Source organism: Ctenopharyngodon idella, chromosome 21 (assembly GCF_019924925.1).
Source record: "Ctenopharyngodon idella isolate HZGC_01 chromosome 21, HZGC01, whole genome shotgun sequence".
Classification (NCBI taxonomy): domain Eukaryota; kingdom Metazoa; phylum Chordata; class Actinopteri; order Cypriniformes; family Xenocyprididae; genus Ctenopharyngodon; species Ctenopharyngodon idella.
The window spans coordinates 3,660,002-3,680,897 of record NC_067240.1 but is presented as its reverse complement, the minus strand read 5'-3'; the positions used below and the strand labels follow the sequence as shown (position 1 = coordinate 3,680,897).

Below are 20,896 nucleotides of genomic sequence, written 5' to 3'. Positions count from 1 at the left end.
ACCAGAAAAAAATGCTAAATATTTTATAAAAATAAAATTTTATATAAACCAGGCAAATGATATATGAACAAATTCTGCAAAAACCTTCAGAATATAGATAATAAAACTACAATATAATAAAACTGAGTGCTCCTGAAGTGGAAATTTCAAAATGCATTTTGATTATGTATTGTAATCAAAATCTACAGATGCAAATAAATAATGTGTAATAAAATAAACACTTGGATGTGTTCTATCTACTAGACCAAAATGGACCAGTAGATGAAAAACAATGGTTTTGCCATTCACTAAACAGCTTTTCTCCCTCTTTTATTGAATTTAATCTTCCATTTTGAGTACTCAACCCATTAAAGACCACAACACCAAATGCCAGTCATTTCAATAATAAAACTTTATTTCTGCTTACAAAACATGCGTTCATCTTACATGCCAGGTAATATCTTAAAGTCACATTTTCTCTGTATAATTTTTACAAATAATTCATTGGAACATGACACAGGGATCTCTCATAGAGACTAAATCACTGACAGTTCTGTACATGAGTACAAGGTCGTCATGGATAAAGAAGTATGCTAACACTTCAGAGTAACACCTCTGCGCTTCAGTCAGAGGAGTGTAGGTGTGTGTTCAGTGCGTGCGCCGTGTTCGTGTGTTTTCCTCAAACACTTCATCTCTGTACGAATCACACTTACGCAGGTATTACATACCTATGTGCAATATGTTTGTGTGAGCATCCCGTCTCACACTTAAGTGTGTGTGTGCCTCACAGAGACAAACAGCTGACGTTAAGTCCATCACTGAAATTAGTGTGGGTTGTCTTAAGTTAACACTGTCCCAAGCTGTGCTTGATGATCTCCTTGCTGCTTGGAGGAATTCGATCTGGGAAAACCACTTGGAATTCAACCAGTAGGTCGCCGCGCTGGGCGGGGTTTTTCGCTCGGGGAAGCCCCTCCCCTATGAGCCTTCTCACTGAGCCGGGCTTGATGACATCACTGCATGGGAGGGGCTTCATCTGTCCATCAAGCGTAGGGACGTTAACCGTACACCCACATAGAGCCTGGAGAAAAACAAAGAAAGAAAACTGTTAAACATTGTGTCACAGGATCATCTTTGATATAAAGGTCTATATCGATCCTCCAGCAGTCTTCTTGAGGTACGATCTGTTATATCACACTCTGCAGAAGAGCTATAATGCCCCTCCGGCATATGTTATGAGGTCTAATCCACTTGTCTATATATGATGCTTTTACATAATGCGAGTATGAACGCGGGCGGAATATAGGCCAGACAGATTGAACATTACTGTTACGCAACGGCAGAAAAGAGCTGCTAATCGCTCTCATTTCTCAATGATGCTCCAGTCTGCGTGGGATGAGAGGGTGCGCGTGGGAAGAGAAAGATGAAGTGGATGTGGAAAACGAGAGAGGGAGAGAGCAAACGAGGGCGAGAGGTTTGGTGTGGAAAGTAAGAATGGAAATGAGATGAAAAGAATGAAAGAATAAACAGTTGTTTTTAACAGCCGATGCCAAATCTTATATCTAGAGAGCAGGATGGATGATTTAATGACCACTTCTGTTAGTCAGCCAATAATCTTAAAATGGCAAAATAGGCCAATTAATTGGCCAATAATTGGCCATTTTAAGATTATCGGCATCAAATGATCAATATCCGCTTGGCTAGTTTACAACTGTTAGCTAAAAGTGTCATTGTCAAAATTTTTATGTATATATCCCCATCATATCGGGAACCCAGGCACAGTTATCAATGCTGATAATCGCAGAATATGTCAAATAATTAGCCCTTTTTACCCAAAAAATTAAAATTCTGTCATCATTTACTCACCCTCAAGTAGTTCCTGTACCTGTATGAATTTCTTTGTTCTGCTAAACACAAAGGAAGATATTTGGAAAATGTTTGTAACCAGGCAGATTTCGCCCCCCATTGACTACCATAGTAGGAAAAAAAAATACTATGGTAATCAATGGGGGGCGAAATCTGCCTGAGATCTGCTGGGTTACGAACATTCTTCCAAATGTCTTCCTTTGTGTACAGGTTTGAGGGGGAGTAAATGATGACAGAATTTTTTTATTTTTGGGTGAACTAATCCTTTGAGATTATCAGCATCAAATGATCAATGTTTGCTTGTCTAGTTAGGGATAAGGGATAATTAACCATTTCTGTTTTTTTTTTTTTTTTTAATTATGTAAAATAAGTGCAAATTCCATTCTAATTTTCTATCTTATGTATATATCATCATTATATTGGCCACCCTGCTCTCCAGATATTAACATGGGTCTATTCATAGTTTTCTAAGAAAATAGATGCATGAGGGCGTGAAGGCAATATAAAATCCACTGCTAGAGAGGAGCGAATGACAGAATGTGTGCGAGACGATGCCGAGAGCTGAGGAGGAGGTGTGCGAGATGGGAGGGGGAGTGTGTGAGAGTGTGTGTGCGCTGAGGCTGCGGGGGAGAGATGCTAAATTTAGATGCAGCTCTCTGCAGAGGCTTATTGAGTACCAGCGACTGCGAGGGAACATTTCGTACTGCCATGCACACGTACACATGTACACATCTCACCTCTCGCAGAGTGATGGTGGAGGTGTACACAATATGCGAGCCGTCTCGTCTGAAATGGGCGTGCTTCTTCTCCTTAATAACGAAGGCCAGGTCGTTAGGGGCGTGGCCGAGCATCTGATGGCCCTCCTTGGGGAAGGTGATCCTGGTGCCCTCCTTCCACCCCTTCTTCACCTCCACGTCGAACACGCGCTCTTCTGGTCTCAACGCGTGTTTGTCCGCCTGCCGGAGGCGTGTCACTTTCACACGCTTCGTCACGCCCATCAAGATGTCCTCCAGTGACACGAGGAGTTCGTGAACCTCGGCCACGCCCGATGGCTTTAGCCCGCCCTTGTTACGGCTGAGGTGGGGCAGGGGGTTCCTCAGGAATGGGTTAAACAGGTCGTCATCGGAGTCAAGTTCAAAGTTGAAGAACACGTGCCAGGAGTGGGCGTCGGCTTTTGAGCTGCTGTGGGAGGGATCGCTTTTGTTTCCAGCTGGAGCCACACCCACTTTGGTCAAACCTGGAGGAAGATAAAAAGCTTTCTTTAGTGTGCATGTCTTAGGCTTGTCTGTTTTTGCAAGGGGTTCATCCTCTGGTTAATAAAGTATGGATAAATAATTGATCAGTCTGCAGCACTGTGAGTGTGTGAATCAGTTCAGCCGAGGTTGATGGAACCCACTGAACTCAGTGTTCATCTATCTGCTTTGTGCAATAATTGCATGTTTGTGATTGCAATTTCTTCTCACCTTGTTGATCATAGATGGTGCGTTTCTCTGGGTCGGTCAGAACATCGTGGGCTTGTGCAATCTGTTTGAATTTGTCCTCTGCGTCTGCGTCTGGGTTCTTGTCTGGGTGGTAACGAAGCGCCAGACGCTTGTACGCCCGTCTGATCTCCTCCTCATTAGAGTCACTTGACACACCGAGTATAGAGTAGTAATCCACACACTCTGGTGAGGACGGGGGGCTAGACACCTCAGGTTCTTCACGCACCTCCTACATAGACACACACAGACAGATGGCAGGAGTTTAGAGTATGCTCATTTCTAGCTCCTACACAAGGTGATTCCAAATAAAAGATGAAGTTCACTGTTTCAAGCACCACAGACAATGAAGGGAGTCCCCCTAAAATTCAGAGTAGATTTCAATTCAATTCTTCTTGTGAATATTGTACAGATAGGCAGAAAATAAAAGGTTATTATATTTTTATGGTGTAAAACAACCAAAATAAAATTGAAATAATATTTTAATGTAATTATTATAATTTGATATATTAAAGTATAAAGTATACAATTATTTTATATAACTAAAGTATTGCATTTACACTCAAAATAAAATTTTTCCCCCACCTATATTCTCCACTTTATAAAGTTTGTGAGTGTATATTATATAGTGGGGATTTTTTTATGTGCCTCTAAATTCTCTATTATAGAATATACACTCAAATTTTTGGGTGTATATTATATAGTTAAGAATATAAGGGCATATATAACAAATTATAAATGTATACATGTCTATATTCCCCACTATATAACACTCACAAACTTTGAGTATTTATTATATAGTAGAGAATATAGATATATGTATAAAAAACCATCTATATTCTCCAATATATAAATATATAAATATGCCTCTGTATTCTCATATAATACCCTCAAAGTTTTGGGGTGTATATTATATACTGGAAAATAGAGAGGCATAAATAATTTACAAATCTCTATATAACTGTATATTCCCCACTATATAATATGCATATATATTTATATAGTGGAGAATATATATATTTAGGAATTTATATATACTATATTCCCCACTATATAATAAACACCAAAGTTTGAATATTATATAGTGGAGAATATAGATGCATATATATTTGATTTAAATGTTATATGCAGCATCTCACCTCAGGGGTCCATCCCTCCTCTCCGTGGATCACTTTCACTTTGCACTTGACATTCTTGTGTTTGACGCCGAATTGAGTCCAGATGAGAACCATGGTGCTGGTGCTGGTGCTGTTGGTGCCGGTGAGTGTGAGCCGAGCGCGTGAGCTGTTGGAGCTGCTGTCTGCTGCATCTCCCGCCGCTCTGCTCGAGCTTTTATACCCGCGCTCTACTCACGGCGCCCACGCTGCGTGACCGAGCTTCCCCGAGCACGCCCATTCTCCACGTACACGAGAGGGAATACCGCGTGCCCACCAATCCACGCTCGATGCTGCTGCGGAATAAGATGAGCATCACGCGGATGTGGCAGCCCACCTCTCCATGTGGAGGAGCGTTTCCGGAATTCACAATGAGTCTCATCCCTCCCTCCCTTCCTCTCTCCATCCTTCCATCCTAAATTGGTCTTCTGTTACAGATTGTTCTTTTGGCTTGTCGGCCAGCTTTTTGGGTTGGAAGCTGTGAATGACAGTGGATTTTAGTAAAGAATGGCAGTAAATGAACACGGAAAATGTATGCATATAAAATGACAGCAAATGAACACGAAAAAAAATTGCATATAATATATATTTTTTAATAAATAAAAGTGCAAGGCGAGTTTGACAATAAGCACCACCACCTGAGCCACCTTATTTTCACTTGGTCACATTTTTTTTTTTTTTTTAAATGGAACTTAAAATAATAATAAAAAAAAAATCGATAGAGAAGCCACGAAGCTCAAACAGTAATTGTCATTTGGGTTGAAGAGAGCTTTCAACAGAAAATTTCACTGCCTGACATAGAGCTGTACAGTTCATATAAATTAGCATTTTCGCAATTATATATGTTTAATGGATTACTACTTAGAAAGTTAGAAATTGTCTCTGGTGGTTACTGCCCTGTGTTTTAAAGGCTTTATTGTCTCTGACCCCTGGGCACATGTGGGAAGATCTATGCTTGAATGTCAGTTTTATTATAAAATGTCAAATCATGTTTGAAGCTTTGAGCTCGCAATAAAGTCTTATTATAATTTGCATATAAACCCTCTCTCACACACACTTCAATGTCCCTTTGTGTCAAAGTGCAATTAAAACAGATGGAAAAATACAGCCAGAACCGCTTCACCCACACACGCAATTACAGGCAATTAACGTGTGATTGTCAACGTTGGTGGCTTGTGGACCAATAGTTCTTTGTGCTCGTCACGGTGACAGTTCAATGTTCCCATCTGTGCATGAATAATAAAAGTATTTGCACATTCACAAACTCTCTTCGGCGTTAACCGTCCATGAATTAAAGCGGAGCCTTGGGGAATGTCGCATTACGCAACGTACGTGCAGGTGAATTGGCGCGCATTCCTCAGTACATAAATGGCCATATTTCCTCAGACGTTACGCGTTCAGCCAATCACAGACGAAAGATGCTTCAGGATTCCCGCTGGTACCGGAAAATTGGACAAATTTGGTGTAGATGTCCCTGTCAGAAACGTCAGAGAATCTCTGAGCCAGATTTCGTCCATTTTGGAAAAATAGAGAGAGGGAGCGCAGGAAAACCGAGATGAGTAGTGTGAATGACACCTCGAAATCTGTCATTATAGACCGGCCGGACATTTCCGTTGTGTCTCGACTCGAGAGATGAATATGAAATCAGGTTTGTGAGTGTTTCGCCGTGAAAATGTTTGTGAGGAAACTGGGAACATTGTGAAAGCGCAGTGTCAAGGACAATCAGGGAACATTGTGCTTCTGCGGTACAAAGCTCTGCAGGGGATCGTAAGAAGTCGTGATCTCGTCCTTTTAATAATAACTCGGCTCGTGACCAGCGGATGCCCAACTGTGCCGTGTAATTTTCGCGCCCTCATTGTGGCGAAGTCTGTTATTCGCGCGCACTGGACGGATGACCGTTATTATCGTCGACTAAATGGCTCATTAGTTCCTAACTAAATTAAAACCCATCAATCAAACAAGGTCTGAGCCCGTGAGTTAATTGTTGTTTCGTCGATTTTAACTTATTAAGCGTTCTTCAGTGGCCCTTAGAATAAAAACATTAACTGAACACCTAGAGTTTGACATTTTCTGAAGAAAATGTGCTTGTTTTTAGCGTGTTGCTAGGTGGTTGCCGTCACATATCAAAATAACCTATCCAAAAAGTACCCATTTATGGTCTTGTCTAGCTGTGATTTTTACCCTTTTATCGTCCTCTAGGTGAAGATCATTCATCTGATCACTTGGAAAAGTAATAGCACACCTCTCTTCAATAAGACACAAAAATTAAGGTATCATTCATGTTTGTAAACGAGTAACATGTTTAGAAAAAAAAAAAACACTAACCCTAAATATGAACACTTGTAAAATAGTAACTAATTAAAAAAAAAAAAAATACAAAATCCATGGTATTTGGACATGGTACCATGTTTTTTGGACACTACCATGGTAAAAACCATGTTATTCTTTTAATGTTATTCATACCTTAAAGTGACAGGTAAATGCAATGGTATATGAATATGGGTTATTATAATGATACTATGACCATACCATAATACTACTACAGTATCATTTACTAGTGGAATAGTAAAAGAAACCACATATATGATTTTAGAAAATGTTTACCATCCTACACAGTCTTTCTGTCTAACCTTTTCCCCATTCATCCATATTGTAGGATAAGCTATGTGTTGCGGGGGAGTGATATTCACAGGTACGGCTCTTCCTACACCATCTCCTTCTGTGCTCACTTTTTCTCCCTCAGTCTTTCTCAGTAAAGGTTACGGGGGTGATTCATAATGAGTAAAGTGGCATTTGACAGCACCTCTCACTTCAGATCCATCTCTCCAGTCAGAATCATTTGGTTGTGTAATTATTTTCATAATCAAATGCTTTAATGAATTCAACCAAGATTGGTTGACAGACTGATTGTCTGAAAAATAATAGACAGGAAACAGACATAAGGCAAGGTGGAGAAGAGAGAACACATTAAAGAGAACTGACTGTTCTAATAATAGCCTAGCAGCAGTAGTCAGTGAATGTTAGGGCCATACTGCCATCTGCTGACCATGTTGTGCAAATGTTCTGGTCAGTCGTGTTGGAGCATTTAAAAGCTTTTTTTCCTCCTTCAAACTCTAATAAAACAGCTTCCACATTAGGAGGAATGTGAACAGAGGAAAGAACTGCTGAGGTTAGCATGAGCTAAGAGCAAAAACAGCAGGAGAGACTCTTTACTTTTGCTGTTAACTTACTCTGGCACTAAAGCTGCAGAGCAAACAGCCTCTTATGTGAACAAACTAACTTATATGCTCATTGAACATAAGCTCTGTTCCAAACCCTAGTGAGCTGCCTGCCAAAACAGCATTTTAAGGCATCATAGATATGTTCCTGATGTTCCAAAAGATAGGCAGCACAATTAAGATACCTTTTAGCCAAAGTCAAGTATCCCAATTCCAAATCATTTATAAGGTTTTATTTAGGATGTTACCTTAGAATACAGCTAGCTAGGTAGTCAGCTCACTAGATTTTAGAACAGTGCTATTGTCTCTGGTCCACAGAACATACAAATCTTAGTCAGATGTAAGTACAGTTATACACAGGACAGATTGACGTAAAATGTTGTCACATGTTTTGAATAGGTTCTTTTATTAGTGCCAAACATGAATGTGAGACTCCGAGTTTAGGTTTTCTTATCTCTTATCGTAGTATGTGTCATCCTTTCTTGTAAATGTTCTCTTTACAATGAATGTGATGCAAATCTACCTGCATCCTAGACAGGTAGCTGATAACTATAACTTGTAACTGACTGATAACAGGAAATAAAGTCCATCTCATCTAAATGTTATATGATCTAGCTAATTTGCTAAAGTGTTTTGACCTAATAAACAGAGTGAAAAATTAGTTGATTTAAAAAAATTAAAAAAAAGGCATACACATTGTGTATACACGTATCCCAATTCTATACACACATTGTGTACAAATGTGTTTCACACTTTCAGAGACACACATAAGACTGTGTGTAATGGTGTGTTGGTATAAACATAGCATTAAGATGATTATTTACAGGGGGTCCATGCCATGTTGTGTACTGAACTCCTGGAAGTCCTCTGGAATGGTGTCTGGAAAAGAGATTATGATAAAATACAATATGATAAGTGTATAGGTTCTGTAGTTTATTTTGAACATAATAGTGTGAGTTTATATTTGCTTGTATGAACACTACCATTCAAAAGTTTAGGTAACATAAATTGTAATGTTATAATTATATATTGTAACATTATAAATGTTGTTACTGTCACTTTTAATGCATGATTGCTGAATAAAAGTATTTCTTTATTTCAATATATACGGTTGTGTATATGTTTATGCTTGTTCCAGCTGTTGCATTGCTGTTTCAGTGTATAACATATGTTTGTGTTCTCACCATTGCAGCGATACTTCAAGTTTGACCAGATGATGTTCTCTTGAGAGAAGCAGAACACTCCCAGTCTTCCTCCTCTCATTGTGGTATCAATTGTCACCCCAGAATCTGCCACTAGCTCTGTACCCTCATAGAAACGAACCCTAAGAACACACAAAAAAACACACTAAATCATCTTGACTTTTAACACTTCTTTCTCATTAATAACAACTTTGCTAGTGTAACAGAAGCCAGCTAGTAAGAGCTGTGCAGATAAACCTCACTTCCCTTGCCCCAAAAGGTGCACTAGTGACTGACGGTAAAGGCTGCAGTCTTAGCCAACTTGTTAGCGCGCCTGCCTCCCACGCCAAAGACCTGGGTTCGAGGCCCGCACAGGGCGAGTAGGACCTGAGGGGTAACACTGGTGCCATGACCCAGATGGGAATGAGGTTTAGGGGAGTGAGTGTACCGGAGGCCAGATAGTAAGAGCCCTGCAGATAAACCTCACTTCCCTTATTGCCTCAAGAGGTGCACTAGCAACTGACACTAAAGGCTGCGGTCTTTAGCCAACTTGTTAGTGTGCCTGCCTCCCACACCAGAGACCCAGGTTCGAGGTCCACACAGAGCGGGGCAAGTAGGACCTGAGGGGTAACATTGGTGCCGTGACTCGGATGGGAGTCAGGTTTAGGAGGGTGAGTGTAACGGAGGCCAGCTAATAAGAGCTGTGCAGATAAACCCCACTTCCCTTGCCTCAAGAGGTGCACTAGCAACTGACACTAAAGGCTGCAGTCTTTAGCCTCATTGTTAGCGCGCCTGCCTCCCATGTGGAGGTCCACACAGAGCGGGGCGAGTAGGACCTGAGGGGTTACATTAGCTTGGCTTCAAACTTTGAGTCACCTGAATTTTGATTGGCTCACCTGATGTATCCGACTTGTGGGCGGTGCTGCAGGTACCAGCGGTATGACACCTTATCCTTCCAGCCAACATTCCTTGGATCCTTCCACAGGAGACGCACCTGATCATTAGTGTCACCTGTATGCCAGAGAGAGTTCCTCAAATGCTCACCTGGACCAGACTTGGACTTCACTGCCTGAGAGCGAAAGATAATAATTAGTACTTTTAATTCCATGAAAGACTTTCTCACAAATTTAGAGATCATATATCTGGCAGTTCAGCTAATCAACCTTCAGCTGAATGCCAGGTTCAGCTACTGCTCTGAAGGGCGTGGCCTGCCAGTACGTCTGCTCCGTTTGCTTCCACATCACCACATAGAAACTGGAAGAGTCCTGGTATCCAAAGATGAAGCCGGCATAGTCGTCATCAGTCACCGTATTCACATGGAACGTTCCCTCGAAATCAACACCACTGAATGCAGTGTAACCTGGTCATCGGAGAGGGGAATGGCATCAATCATAAAAATAACTTAATACGTCATTATTCGTGATGGAAAAACATGCATCCACTCACCAACAGCGAGGCCTGGATCACTGTTCATAGTCTGGACAATCTCCATTCCCTTTGCAGCAAGGCAAAGAATATGTCAGAACTGTATATCCCAAATAGTTTCCTGAAAATTCTGTGTATCTTTTTCTGTACCTGGTTAAGAACCACCCAGTTCGGGTCAATCTGAGCATCACCCTCTGGGTCCAGTACAACTGTCTGATATGCTCTGAAGTCTGTCAGGGTGATCTCTGCATTTTCTGGACAGTTATCAATCCTGTCGATTACCTTGTCCTGGTCAAAGTCTGATTCACATATGTCGCCTACCCCATCATCTGTGTAGAAATGAACAAGTGAGTGAGGGATGATTGTAATATGATTTCTGTATGTTCAATTTCTGTATGAAAAATACAAGACTTTCTGTGAATAATGGGATCATTTTCTGTCTGTTTCTTACACAAAGGTATCGTACGGATTTAGAAGACATTGACTATAGTGCAAAGTTGTATGTCAACTACTTTTATAAAGCTTGACAGCCACTGTTAATTTTCTATTTTTGTTCTATGGACATTCTGGGTGAGTCAATGATCACAGAATAATGTGCAGTGCATACTATGTCTATGAAAGGATTAGTGGTGTACTCACTGTTGTCATCTATCTGGTCAGGGTTGGGCACCAACCGACAGTTATCTGGTCCAGGAGGCAGTATATCGGGAATACCGTCATTATCATCATCATCATCACATTCATCTCCCAGTCCGTCTTTATCTGTGTCTAGTTGGGAGCTATTAATTACCAGCGGGCAGTTGTCCTTGCTATCTTGGTGACCATCACCATCGCTGAAGGACACAAAAAATGGTATTACAGGAATGCTCACAGAAATATTCAGACTATTCAGTTTTAACAGTGAAGAAACTGATATGCAAAGGAAACAGTGTCTCTGTTGCTTAAATGATGGACCTTTTCATACCTATCTTGATTTGTGTCGCAAGAGTCTCCAACAAGATCATTGTCAATGTCAGACTGGGGAGAAGAGGATTGAATGTAAATATTAATTATAGTAAAAAAAAAAAAAAAAAAAGAACACAGCAGTATACAATGAATATTTGGCTGTCTGAATAATGTACCTGATTTGGATTTGAGATGTCAGGACAGCTATCGCATGCATCTCCCACACCATCCCCATCACGATCCTGCTGATCACGATTTTTCACTCGCTGACAGTTATCCAGGAAGTTTTTCACCCCTGACAATCAATAAAAACAGACACCAAAAATGGGAATGACTCAGTACCAAAAAGACAAAGACATCTTTTGTTGGAACCCAATCATCAAGACTTTTAGACGTACTTCACTTTGTGTGTGTGTATGTCATCTCTTACCATCTCCATCCATGTCGTCATCGCATGCATCTCCGAGGCCATCAGAATCTGTGTCTCTCTGGTCTGGGTTATCCACTCGGACACAGTTGTCACATGCGTCGCCATGACTGTCCTTATCACTGTTCAGCTGATTTATATTTGGCGTCAACCAGCAGTTATCCTAAAATCCACACATATACACAGGAACAAAGTTTATTAAATAACCAGAGATAGAAACACAAGAGGTAAGAGATTTTTAAAATAATTAGTGTGAGATTCTGCACTGGATTAACACATAAACAACCACTGCATAAATGTGTGTGTATGTTTGTGTGTTTACCTGCTCATTGACTATTCCATCTCCATCTGCATCTGGGTCACATGCATCGCCTTTCCCATCGCCATCTGCGTCCTCTTGTCCCGAGTTTGGAACGGTAACACAGTTATCCTGGCATTGAGGACAAAATATGAATCATCTCTCCCAGAGACAGGCAAGTGATGTCACCAGAGCCCCGAGCAAGTCAATATCGATTGCATTGTTGCCATAGTTACCTTTCTGCAGGTTGGGTCTCGGCAGCGCAGCTTCTCATCAGGGTACCCATCGATGTCAGTGTCTTTACCACAGAGATAACCATTTCCAGCCCATCCAATGCCACACTAAAAAACACATACACTCTTAGCATTTGCCCAAAATGCCCTTTTCCCTTCATATGTGTGAATGTGTGTTTCAGAAGTTTACCTGGCATGTGATGGTGCCATCTCTCTCCTCTATACACTGTGCATTGGGGTCGCAAGGGTTCTGTAGGCGGTTTCCACAGCTTTTCTCTGGCTTACAACCTCTGATCTGGTCACCTGTAAATCCGGTCTTACATCGGCCACATTGATATGATCCCTACACACACCATAACATAACACTTTAAGGCACTGTTCTTTTGCTTTGCATGTCTGTGTGACATATAATGCTACTTTGCATAATAGAAATGCATTATGAACATGTCGGTTCTCACCACAGAGTTCACACAGATGGAGTTGGGGGTGCATCCTCCATTATCTGGTCCTTTACACTCATCAATATCATCACACACCTAAAGAAAATGTAGAAATTAGGAAACGTACACGTATACACAATCATACTCTTGGCACCCTTTTTGCTTGTCACACCATTACTCGGTGGCTGTGCATCAAAATATCAGTGGCAAATGGTCCTTTTTTAATTGTCTAAACTTTGCGTTACAACATATGATGTGCAGTGGCGCTGGGGGAATGATATATCTTGACACTCCATTTTACATAGAGATTTAAAGGGTTAGTTCACCCAAAAATGAAAATTTCTGTCATTAATTGCTCACCCTCATGTCGTTCCACACCCGTAAGACCTTCGTTTATCTTCGGAACACAAATTATGATATTTTTGATGAAATCCGAGAGCTCTCTGACTCCTCCGTAAACAGCAATTTAATTACCATTTTCAAGGAAGTGATGAGAATACTTTTTGTGCGCAAAAAAAACAAACAAAAATAATGACTTTAATCAACAATTTCTTCTCTTCTGTGTCAGTCTCCTACACTGTTGACGTAGTGAATGCAGTGCAGCGCTTCCGTATTCTACGTCAGAACACTGGCTCATTATTGGCCAGCTCCTGCATCAGCATCACACGTATGCATCGTGGTGCTCACGTGAACAGCATCGACCAATACTGAGCCGGCATTCTGACGTACAACCCGGAAGCGCTGCACTGTGTCTACAAAGTCAACAGCATTGGGTAATGACTAGGAAGAGAAGAAATTGTTGAATAAAGTCATTATTTTTGTTTTTTGCGAACAAAAAGTATTCTCTTTGCTTCATAACATTAAGGTTGAACCACTGTAGTCACATGGACTATTTTAATAATGTCTTTACTACCTTTCTAATTTTCAGTTTTGGGTGAACCAACCCTTTATTGCATTAGGGAACGCTGACATGAATCATGTGAAGGGTTAAACCAAGACATACCTGCTTGTGTGTTTGTGCATAGGCCACACCAACACCCTCCAGTGGTTTGCCTGTGAATCCAAGAGGACATGCCTCACAGCGGAAGCCTGGAGCCATGTTCACACACCTCACACCAGGGAAGCAGGGGTTAAATTGACACTGTGAATGACACAAAAATGCATGGCAATGTCATTCAAACACGATTAGTGCTCCATGAGGCAGCTGTGACTTGGGTGACCTGTCTAAACTCTATACCGTTTCTGTCAATCGACTTTCCTAAGGCTATTTCAGAAGATCAAGAAAAAAGTAATTTGTCATGATATGTCCCCTTTAATGAATAGGCACGTACCTCATCAACGTCGTCACAGCTGTATCCATCTCCAGTGTATCCATCAGGGCATGGACCGCACTCCACCCCTTCGTCCGTTTCTATGCACATATTATCACGGAAACACACTCCAGGAGTGCATTTTGGTTTCACCACTTCTGTTCCGCCCAGACCTAGAATTAACCATTCATATTTAGCATAAATGATGTGGTTTGAAGTATTCAGATGCCTGAAACTTAACACTCCCATGATTGCACTCCTGCTTTAAATCTGCTTCAGCTTTGGTGACTTTGAAGTCATGACTGGAGTATTTGTTGCCATGAATATTTGTAGAGACAGAAAAATGTCTTGTTTGGATCTCTTATCTGAATATCTGCATCAACAAACTCATGCATATGACGCTCTTGCTCATTGTAATGTCTTACCACAGGCTTGGCACTCAGAGATGGTGTTTCTGAGGAAAGATGTTTCCTTCACCTGTAAACATATGTGCAGACACACACACAAAAAAATCTGGGTCGTAAAGAAGGCGTGGAAATTAAGAACATTAAACAAAAGGGTAAAAAGGATAATGGGCAGAAAGGTTTTACCTGCTGAATAAGAACATCTTTCAGCTCATTAATGACCTTTGTTAGCTCCAGCATCTGATTCGTAAGTTGTTTCGTGTTAAGACCTTTATAAACAACAAAAAAACTTTTTAATATCTCAGCAGACATATACTCTCTCTCTTTCTTTATTCCTTTTGGAATCTTTTCCCCAAAGGTGCACTCTGTAATTATGCTGATTTTTTGCTGGCCAATATGACGGTCGTCTTGGATGGAAAAAGTTTGCTGAGGTTTGTAACAAACCTCTAGCAGTAGCAACCAACCAGAAAACCCTAGCAACTTCTTAGCAACACCCTGGCAACCACCAATATCACCCTAGCATTGTGGTGGCAAATTTTTGCACATGCAAGCACCACTCATGTTTTCTTCAGAAATGTAAAAATCGAGTTGTTACCTAAAGTCTGTACGGAGTCGCTCTGATGAGTGTGGCAGTCCTGCAGCGATGCAACATTTTCCATTGAATCACCATATGCTAGTTTGAGCTCCTCCAACTCTTCCTGCCGATCAGAACCGAAAGAGAACAATGGGGAGTTTATGTTAGTGTATTAGTGCATGCAACAAAGACCTCCAAATATATCTCTCAACATGTGAGTGTGTAACTGGTTAATAGGTTTTATACTTGTGCTTTCCCCTGCATGGTTTTTAGCTCCACTCCTTGGTGATTGTTTAGGCCATTAAACACAGCTGGTAGATCTCTCAGCGTCTCCACCAGCCTGCAGTCCAGGTGTAGCTCTACCCCGGGCACCGGTAACACCCCCTGGCCGTGCGGGAAGCCCCCTGGTTGGCCCACCTCCAGTCCCTTCAGATGGAACAGCAGCCGATGCTTCTCACCATCAGCCAGTTTCAGGTTGTTAAAGGTAACTGTACTCATCCTACCATCTCTGCGCAGGTATCGTAAAGTAGCTACAGATAGAGAAAGAGTTATGTTTTTTTATATTTTTAAGTCTTTTGTGCTTATACATTTAACTCTCTGGTGCTCTTTTGTTCATTTTTGACCAAAAAATTTTACGTTTTGTTTTTTTTTTGTTTTTTTACTTCATCGGAATCGAAACTTGGTAAAGGTTTGGGCGCTTGCTATGTGAACACACACACACAAAAAAATCATGAACATGATTTGAAAGGTCAAATGGTCCTGAAAAAAATAGTCACACTTGAAAATGAGCACATTGGAAATGAATGGGAGACAAATTTCATCTAGCGAAAACTTTTGGTACTGCGGCCAAACAAAATCTTACCGAAAGCTCATTTTTTGAGATATCAAGCTCAAATTTGGAACACAACTTGTTTAGATTTATGGCTTTGATATTCTTGCAGTTTTAGAGTAAAACGTGTTTTTGAAAATATATATTTCATTCAAATTCTGTAACTTTTTTAAGTGCGCCAAAACCGCACTTCTGCATTCTTCAAAAAGCTTATGCTGAATGTCCTACACCTTCCCTATTCAACTTACAGAACGAACGTGGCGCCAGTTCCGTTTTTTCCGAAAGTAGAATAGGGAAGGCGTAGGACATTAAGCGTAAGCTTTTTGAAGAATACGGAAGTGCGGTTTTGGCGGAACCACTTGAAGGCGATCATTTGTTTATATAAAGCGCATACATTTAAAAGATTTTTAGAAAAAGACCGATCATTTCTCTAGATAAGACCCTTATTCCTTGTCTGGTATCGTTTAAAGCCCTTTGAAGCTCCACAGAAACTGTAATTTTGACCTTCAACCATTTGGAGACCATTGAAGTCCACTATATGGAGAAAAATCCTGGAATGTTTTCCTCAAAAACCTTCATTTCTTTTTGACTGAAGAAAGAAGGACATGAGCATCTTAGATGACATGGGGGTGAGTAAATTATCAGGAAATTTTAATTTAAAAGTGGACTAATCCTTTAAGTTGGAAATTTCATTTTCAAGTCTGGATTATAACTACAGCGTAAATATAATTTAGTACCATAAAATCCCCTAAAAATACAAAATATTAAATAAAAAAACATCATTTAATTGAAATAAACCTATACGCAAAGAGCACCAGAGGGTTAACAGCACATTTCTGTAAATTCTGCTTGTTTTAGAGCTTAAAACTTTTGTTTCCATGTTAAAATCAGCTGCAAAGTTTCATAGTAAATGACAAAAACTAATGAAGCCCAAGCCTGCAGAAAGTCATAGGTATGGTGTTGTCAAAGATCACGTACCTTTGTTGAGTTTTCCGAGTACAGAGAACTCAAAGTACTTGCTGTTGTCTCGTGGATTGTACAGGCTGAATATGGTGTTTCCGGTTCTAGGCTGGAGACGGAACGTTGTGAGAATAAAGAGTTCAGTTACTCCCTGCTCTGCCAAACCTCCGTGCAGTAGATCCGGTAGACAGTCCGGTGACGTTAAGAGGTTATACACTGCGGGGAGAATGTTATTTAAATGTTATATAAGTGTTACTGAAACACAAAGTTTACTGTTCACAAACATGTAGTTGTTCCTCAGGCTAATGTATGCTGGGAGTGATGCCCAGGTCTTTTTAGGTTGATGTCATTTCTGTTAGACTAAATACTGTTACTGTTTATTAAGCCAGTTGAATGTTGCTAAATCAATGTTTAAGGATTTATAGTTCTTTGAAGTTTGTAAATGGCAAGAATTAGTTGTGTTTTTTTTTATATATACATAACAGCTCAACTGTAACAAGTATAATGGCAGATGGCATTCAAAGTTTGAATGTTTTGGCGTTGTGAATGGGATAATGGTCTGTGTCTAAACGCTGAAACCCAGAGCATATCTAACATGCTTGCTGAGTGACGTACAATTTGGTGAGAAACATTTGACAAAGATATAGAAATTTCACTTTATAGAAATGTGTTCTGTTGGGTTCCAGAATAAGCAGAAAAGGCTTGAATTTCAGATTAATATCTTGAGTTTTTAAACAGAAACTCCTGTAACTGAAGCAACTGGTCTTAGTTTGTATAATTGAGATTGACAGGGATCGAATTGGATCTTATCCATTGAACATTTTCAGTGGAAAACTTCATGGAAACCAGGTGAACGAACAGCCTTTTTGTGGTGTCACTGCCGGATGTCAAATACAGATGTTGGTTGTTATGGCGATGGAAGCGTGCCATTGGCTAAACAGGCAAACGTAATGTTGTATGAAAAAATGTTAATGACTCAAGAATGACGTCTTTCCCAATATTTTAACCGAAAAAGAGGGTCTGACTATCATTTCCATGCCTTAGCAATCATCACATCAATTGACTCAATACAACTAAGGATATTCCCACGAAAACCAAGACTATTGTTTTGCCTCTTGTTTATCTTCACTTTCTTGTGAAGAATATAATTTGCCCATTTCAAAGAGCTGTTTGTTGCTCAAAAGCATTATTTCTGTTCACACATGGTGTGCTGAAAGATTTACATGCCGACCATAATGGTCAACATGTGTGATTTTTTTTCTTTATGTATTATTTGTCATTTTAATGTTCAAACATTCTCCAAGTCATATGTCTTAAAGTAAATATTACATTGACATTAATGTTTATGTCCTCTGTAGGTGGAAGTACTCAGTGTTTGTGTATGTGTGTGTGTGTGTGTGTGTTTTCTTTAAGTATTATGTGTCCGCCTTTCAGATTCAATAAAATAATGCAATCTCATCCTTGCTGCAAAAGACATTATGACTTCTATAGCCCAGAATGAACTACCGTTCACACACACACACACACACACACACACACACACACACACACACTTACTTCAACTCTCTCTCATATACACAGGCAGTGACCAAAAAACAAAATTAGAGCCTGATACTTTGTGATAAACACATCCACATTGAAGGAGGGTCAAAAAAAATAGGAAAATCAAAAATGTGAGAAAATGAAGAAACCAGCCATTATGAAAGAAATCGGACACTTTTAGAGTCAGATTTAAGGCTCAGCATGAGATTTTACAAGACCAGACAAAGAAGCGTGAGAAAAAGAGCAAGAGTTTAAATAGAACTACAGAATAAATAGTCATAATATTAGTTAAACTGGGCAACTTAACTAATCATGAATTAAAGAAATATTTTAACCTATTAGGGAAACTTTGTGTGTACTCACCGGTTGATTCTGCGCTTGCTGAGCTGAGAGTCAACATCAGAGAAATAGCAGTGAGGAGATGCATTGTGCCGGCCATCCTTTACCACAACCTTCTGCCACCCCACAGAAGGAGTGTGTGTGAAAGAGAAGTCTTATGGGAGTTGATCTTTGATTCCTTCTTGTCTTTTGGCTACGAGTGTGTTTTATAGAGAAAGTCTGTGTGTGATTGAGTAGGACACAGCAGTGAGGGACAGAAGAAAAGAGCAAGGTCTGTGCGCATTCGGGTTTTAATGATGTGTGTGTGTTGGTGGGGAAGCAGGCTGTCTATCAGCTCACAGCAGCTGTGGTGGGCGGAGTTATGAGTCTAACAGACGCCCCCATGCTGAGGGGGCGGAGCGAAGAGTGGTGTCGTATAATTGGCGGGCCTGGCTCACGTCTGAACTCTTATTTGTACCTTTTATGAGGTTCCATTTGTTCCACATCCTTCTCTCCATCCTCCTTTTCCCTCCATTCCTTTCTCGGGTTTTCACATATTTTCCTGTCATTTTGACTGGCAGGTGCCGTAAAATACGTCTGCCGGGGTGGATCTCTGGGGAATTGTTTAAAGATAACTGGATGGAGAGTTGCTAATGTTCTGTGAAGGTCTGATTCTTGCGCAAGAAGGTCTGATTCTGTAATAAAAAATAAATTAAAAAGTCAGATACACATGTGAAGCAGGTACATACACTGGTAACGGCTGTTTAATGATACAGGAGCAATTGGGACCAGTTATCTCATCTCTCAACTCAATGGCAGTTTAATAACATTCATGGTAGCACTCTACAAAGTAGCAAAGAAACGTCTAAGACTTTGAGTTGTACAGATGTTGTTGTATCTAACCTTTATTAGGCATACACTAGGCCACGTACACACTGCAGCCAGTGTTGCCAAGTCCTTAGTTTTCCTACCTTTACACTGTTGCCACGGGTTGTTTTTTTTAGTCTGCGGTTTGAAACCCCCACCTTCCTCGGAACGGGATTTGGGCTAGTTTTGGCTGTGATTGGGCAGGTTTTGAATAGCAATTGGGCTTGTTTTGTTACACAAACCTGGCAACCCTTACTGCAGCTAAATTCAGTTGTCAGTTTACCTTTTAGTGCTTAATCCTGTTATGTACACAAAGTTCAGTAATTTATGAGAATGACAACCACATTCTGCAATTGAATCCTGAAAAAATACTATGCACAGCAACCACCTAGCAACTACCCAAAACATCCCAGAAACTTCCCAGCAATGTTCCAGCAACCACCTATAGCAATTCTCCAGCAATCAACCACAACACACCAGCAACCTCTCACAACACGCAATGCCATATAAACCAACCAAGCAACTACCCACAACACAGAAACTTCCTAGCAACCTTCCACAATGCCCCAGCAACCACCTAGCAAAGCCCATAGCAACTATCTAAAGCATCCCAGAAATGTCCTACAATGTTCCAATGCCCAGCAATCACACTTAGCAAGGCACCTAGCAACTACCCAAAACATCCCAGAAACTTCCCAGCAACCACCTAGCAATGCCCCAGCAATCACCTACAACACACCAGCATCCACCTAGCAATGCCATAGAAACCAACTAAGCAACTACCCACAACAAAACAGAAATTTCCTAGCAACCTTCAACAGTGTCCCAGCAACCACCTAGCAAAGTCCATAGCAGCTACCAAAAGCATCCCATAAACTTCCCACAATGTTCCAGCAACCACCTAGCAATGCCCCAGCAATCACCCACAACACACCAGCATCCACCTAGCAACCTCTCACAATACCCTAGCAATCACCTAGCAATGCTATAGAAACCAACAAAGCAACTACCCACAACAACACAGAATCTTCTCAGCAACCTTCCACATTGCCCCTACAACCACCTAGAAGCGTACCACCAACCACCTAGCAAAGCCCCTAGCAACTCCCCAAAACATCCCAGAAACTTCCCACAGTGTTCCAGCAACCACCTAGCAATGCCCCAGCAATCACCCACAACACACCAGCATCCACCTAGCAACCTCTTACAACACCCCAGCAATCACCTAGCAATGCCATAGAAACCAACCAAGCAACTACCCACAACAACACAGAATCTTCCTAGCAACCTTCCACATTGCCCCAACAACCACCTAGAAGCGTACCACCAACCACCTAGCAAAGCCCCTAGCAACTACCCAAAACATCCCAGAAACTTCCCACAATGTCCCAGCAACCACCTAGCAATGCCACAGCAATCAGACCTAGCAAAGCACCTAGCAACTACCCAAA

General features: G+C 40.8%; 2 protein-coding genes and 1 long non-coding RNA gene across 3 annotated transcripts; 1 reads left to right on the top strand and 2 right to left on the bottom strand.

Moving 5' to 3' along the window:
- Window positions 1-373: 373 nt before the first annotated feature.
- zgc:122979 (uncharacterized protein LOC641576 homolog) lies at window positions 374-4,638 on the bottom strand. The gene is made up of 4 exons (XM_051878350.1): window positions 4,460-4,638; window positions 3,306-3,552; window positions 2,580-3,079; window positions 374-1,057 (listed from the first exon to the last, which is right to left on the bottom strand). Exons 1-4 carry the CDS (start codon window positions 4,550-4,552, stop codon window positions 824-826), a joined length of 1,074 nt encoding a protein of 357 aa, XP_051734310.1. The 5' UTR covers window positions 4,553-4,638; the 3' UTR covers window positions 374-823.
- A 524-nt stretch (window positions 4,639-5,162) lies between these two features.
- On the top strand, window positions 5,163-9,063 carry LOC127504032 (uncharacterized). The gene is made up of 4 exons (XR_007927281.1): window positions 5,163-6,122; window positions 6,674-6,744; window positions 7,131-7,166; window positions 8,885-9,063. It is a non-coding gene; the product is annotated as an uncharacterized LOC127504032 (long non-coding RNA).
- Window positions 8,080-18,907, bottom strand: thbs4b (thrombospondin 4b). Its single transcript, XM_051878349.1, has 22 exons — window positions 18,624-18,907; window positions 16,737-16,934; window positions 15,176-15,459; window positions 14,951-15,053; window positions 14,542-14,624; window positions 14,377-14,428; window positions 13,973-14,124; window positions 13,645-13,782; window positions 12,660-12,737; window positions 12,392-12,544; window positions 12,205-12,309; window positions 11,993-12,100; window positions 11,674-11,833; window positions 11,420-11,538; window positions 11,263-11,315; window positions 10,938-11,131; window positions 10,449-10,627; window positions 10,320-10,368; window positions 10,037-10,233; window positions 9,770-9,942; window positions 8,877-9,016; window positions 8,080-8,571 (listed from the first exon to the last, which is right to left on the bottom strand). The coding sequence occupies exons 1-22, from the start codon at window positions 18,697-18,699 to the stop codon at window positions 8,513-8,515; spliced, it is 2,853 nt and encodes a 950-aa protein (XP_051734309.1). The 5' UTR covers window positions 18,700-18,907; the 3' UTR covers window positions 8,080-8,512.
- Window positions 18,908-20,896: the final 1,989 nt, after the last annotated feature.

What these genes read in the sequence shown, in the direction of transcription:
- zgc:122979 (XM_051878350.1), bottom strand. Translation starts at nt 4,552, where the DNA reads ATGGTTCTCATCTGGACTCAATTCGGCGTCAAACACAAGAATGTCAAG. An exon ending in AGGAGGGATGGACCCCTGAG is followed by an intron (nt 3,553 to 4,459) that starts GTGAGATGCTGC and finishes GTGTCTATGTAG; the next exon opens with GAGGTGCGTGAAGAACCTGA. An exon ending in CCACCATCACTCTGCGAGAG is followed by an intron (nt 1,058 to 2,579) that starts GTGAGATGTGTA and finishes GTTTTTCTCCAG; the next exon opens with GCTCTATGTGGGTGTACGGT.
- thbs4b (XM_051878349.1), bottom strand. Translation starts at nt 18,699, where the DNA reads ATGGCCGGCACAATGCATCTCCTCACTGCTATTTCTCTGATGTTGACT. An exon ending in GAGACCCAACCTGCAGAAAG is followed by an intron (nt 12,101 to 12,204) that starts GTAACTATGGCA and finishes CCTCAATGCCAG; the next exon opens with GATAACTGTGTTACCGTTCC. An exon ending in TGATCCAGGCCTCGCTGTTG is followed by an intron (nt 10,234 to 10,319) that starts GTGAGTGGATGC and finishes TCCGATGACCAG; the next exon opens with GTTACACTGCATTCAGTGGT.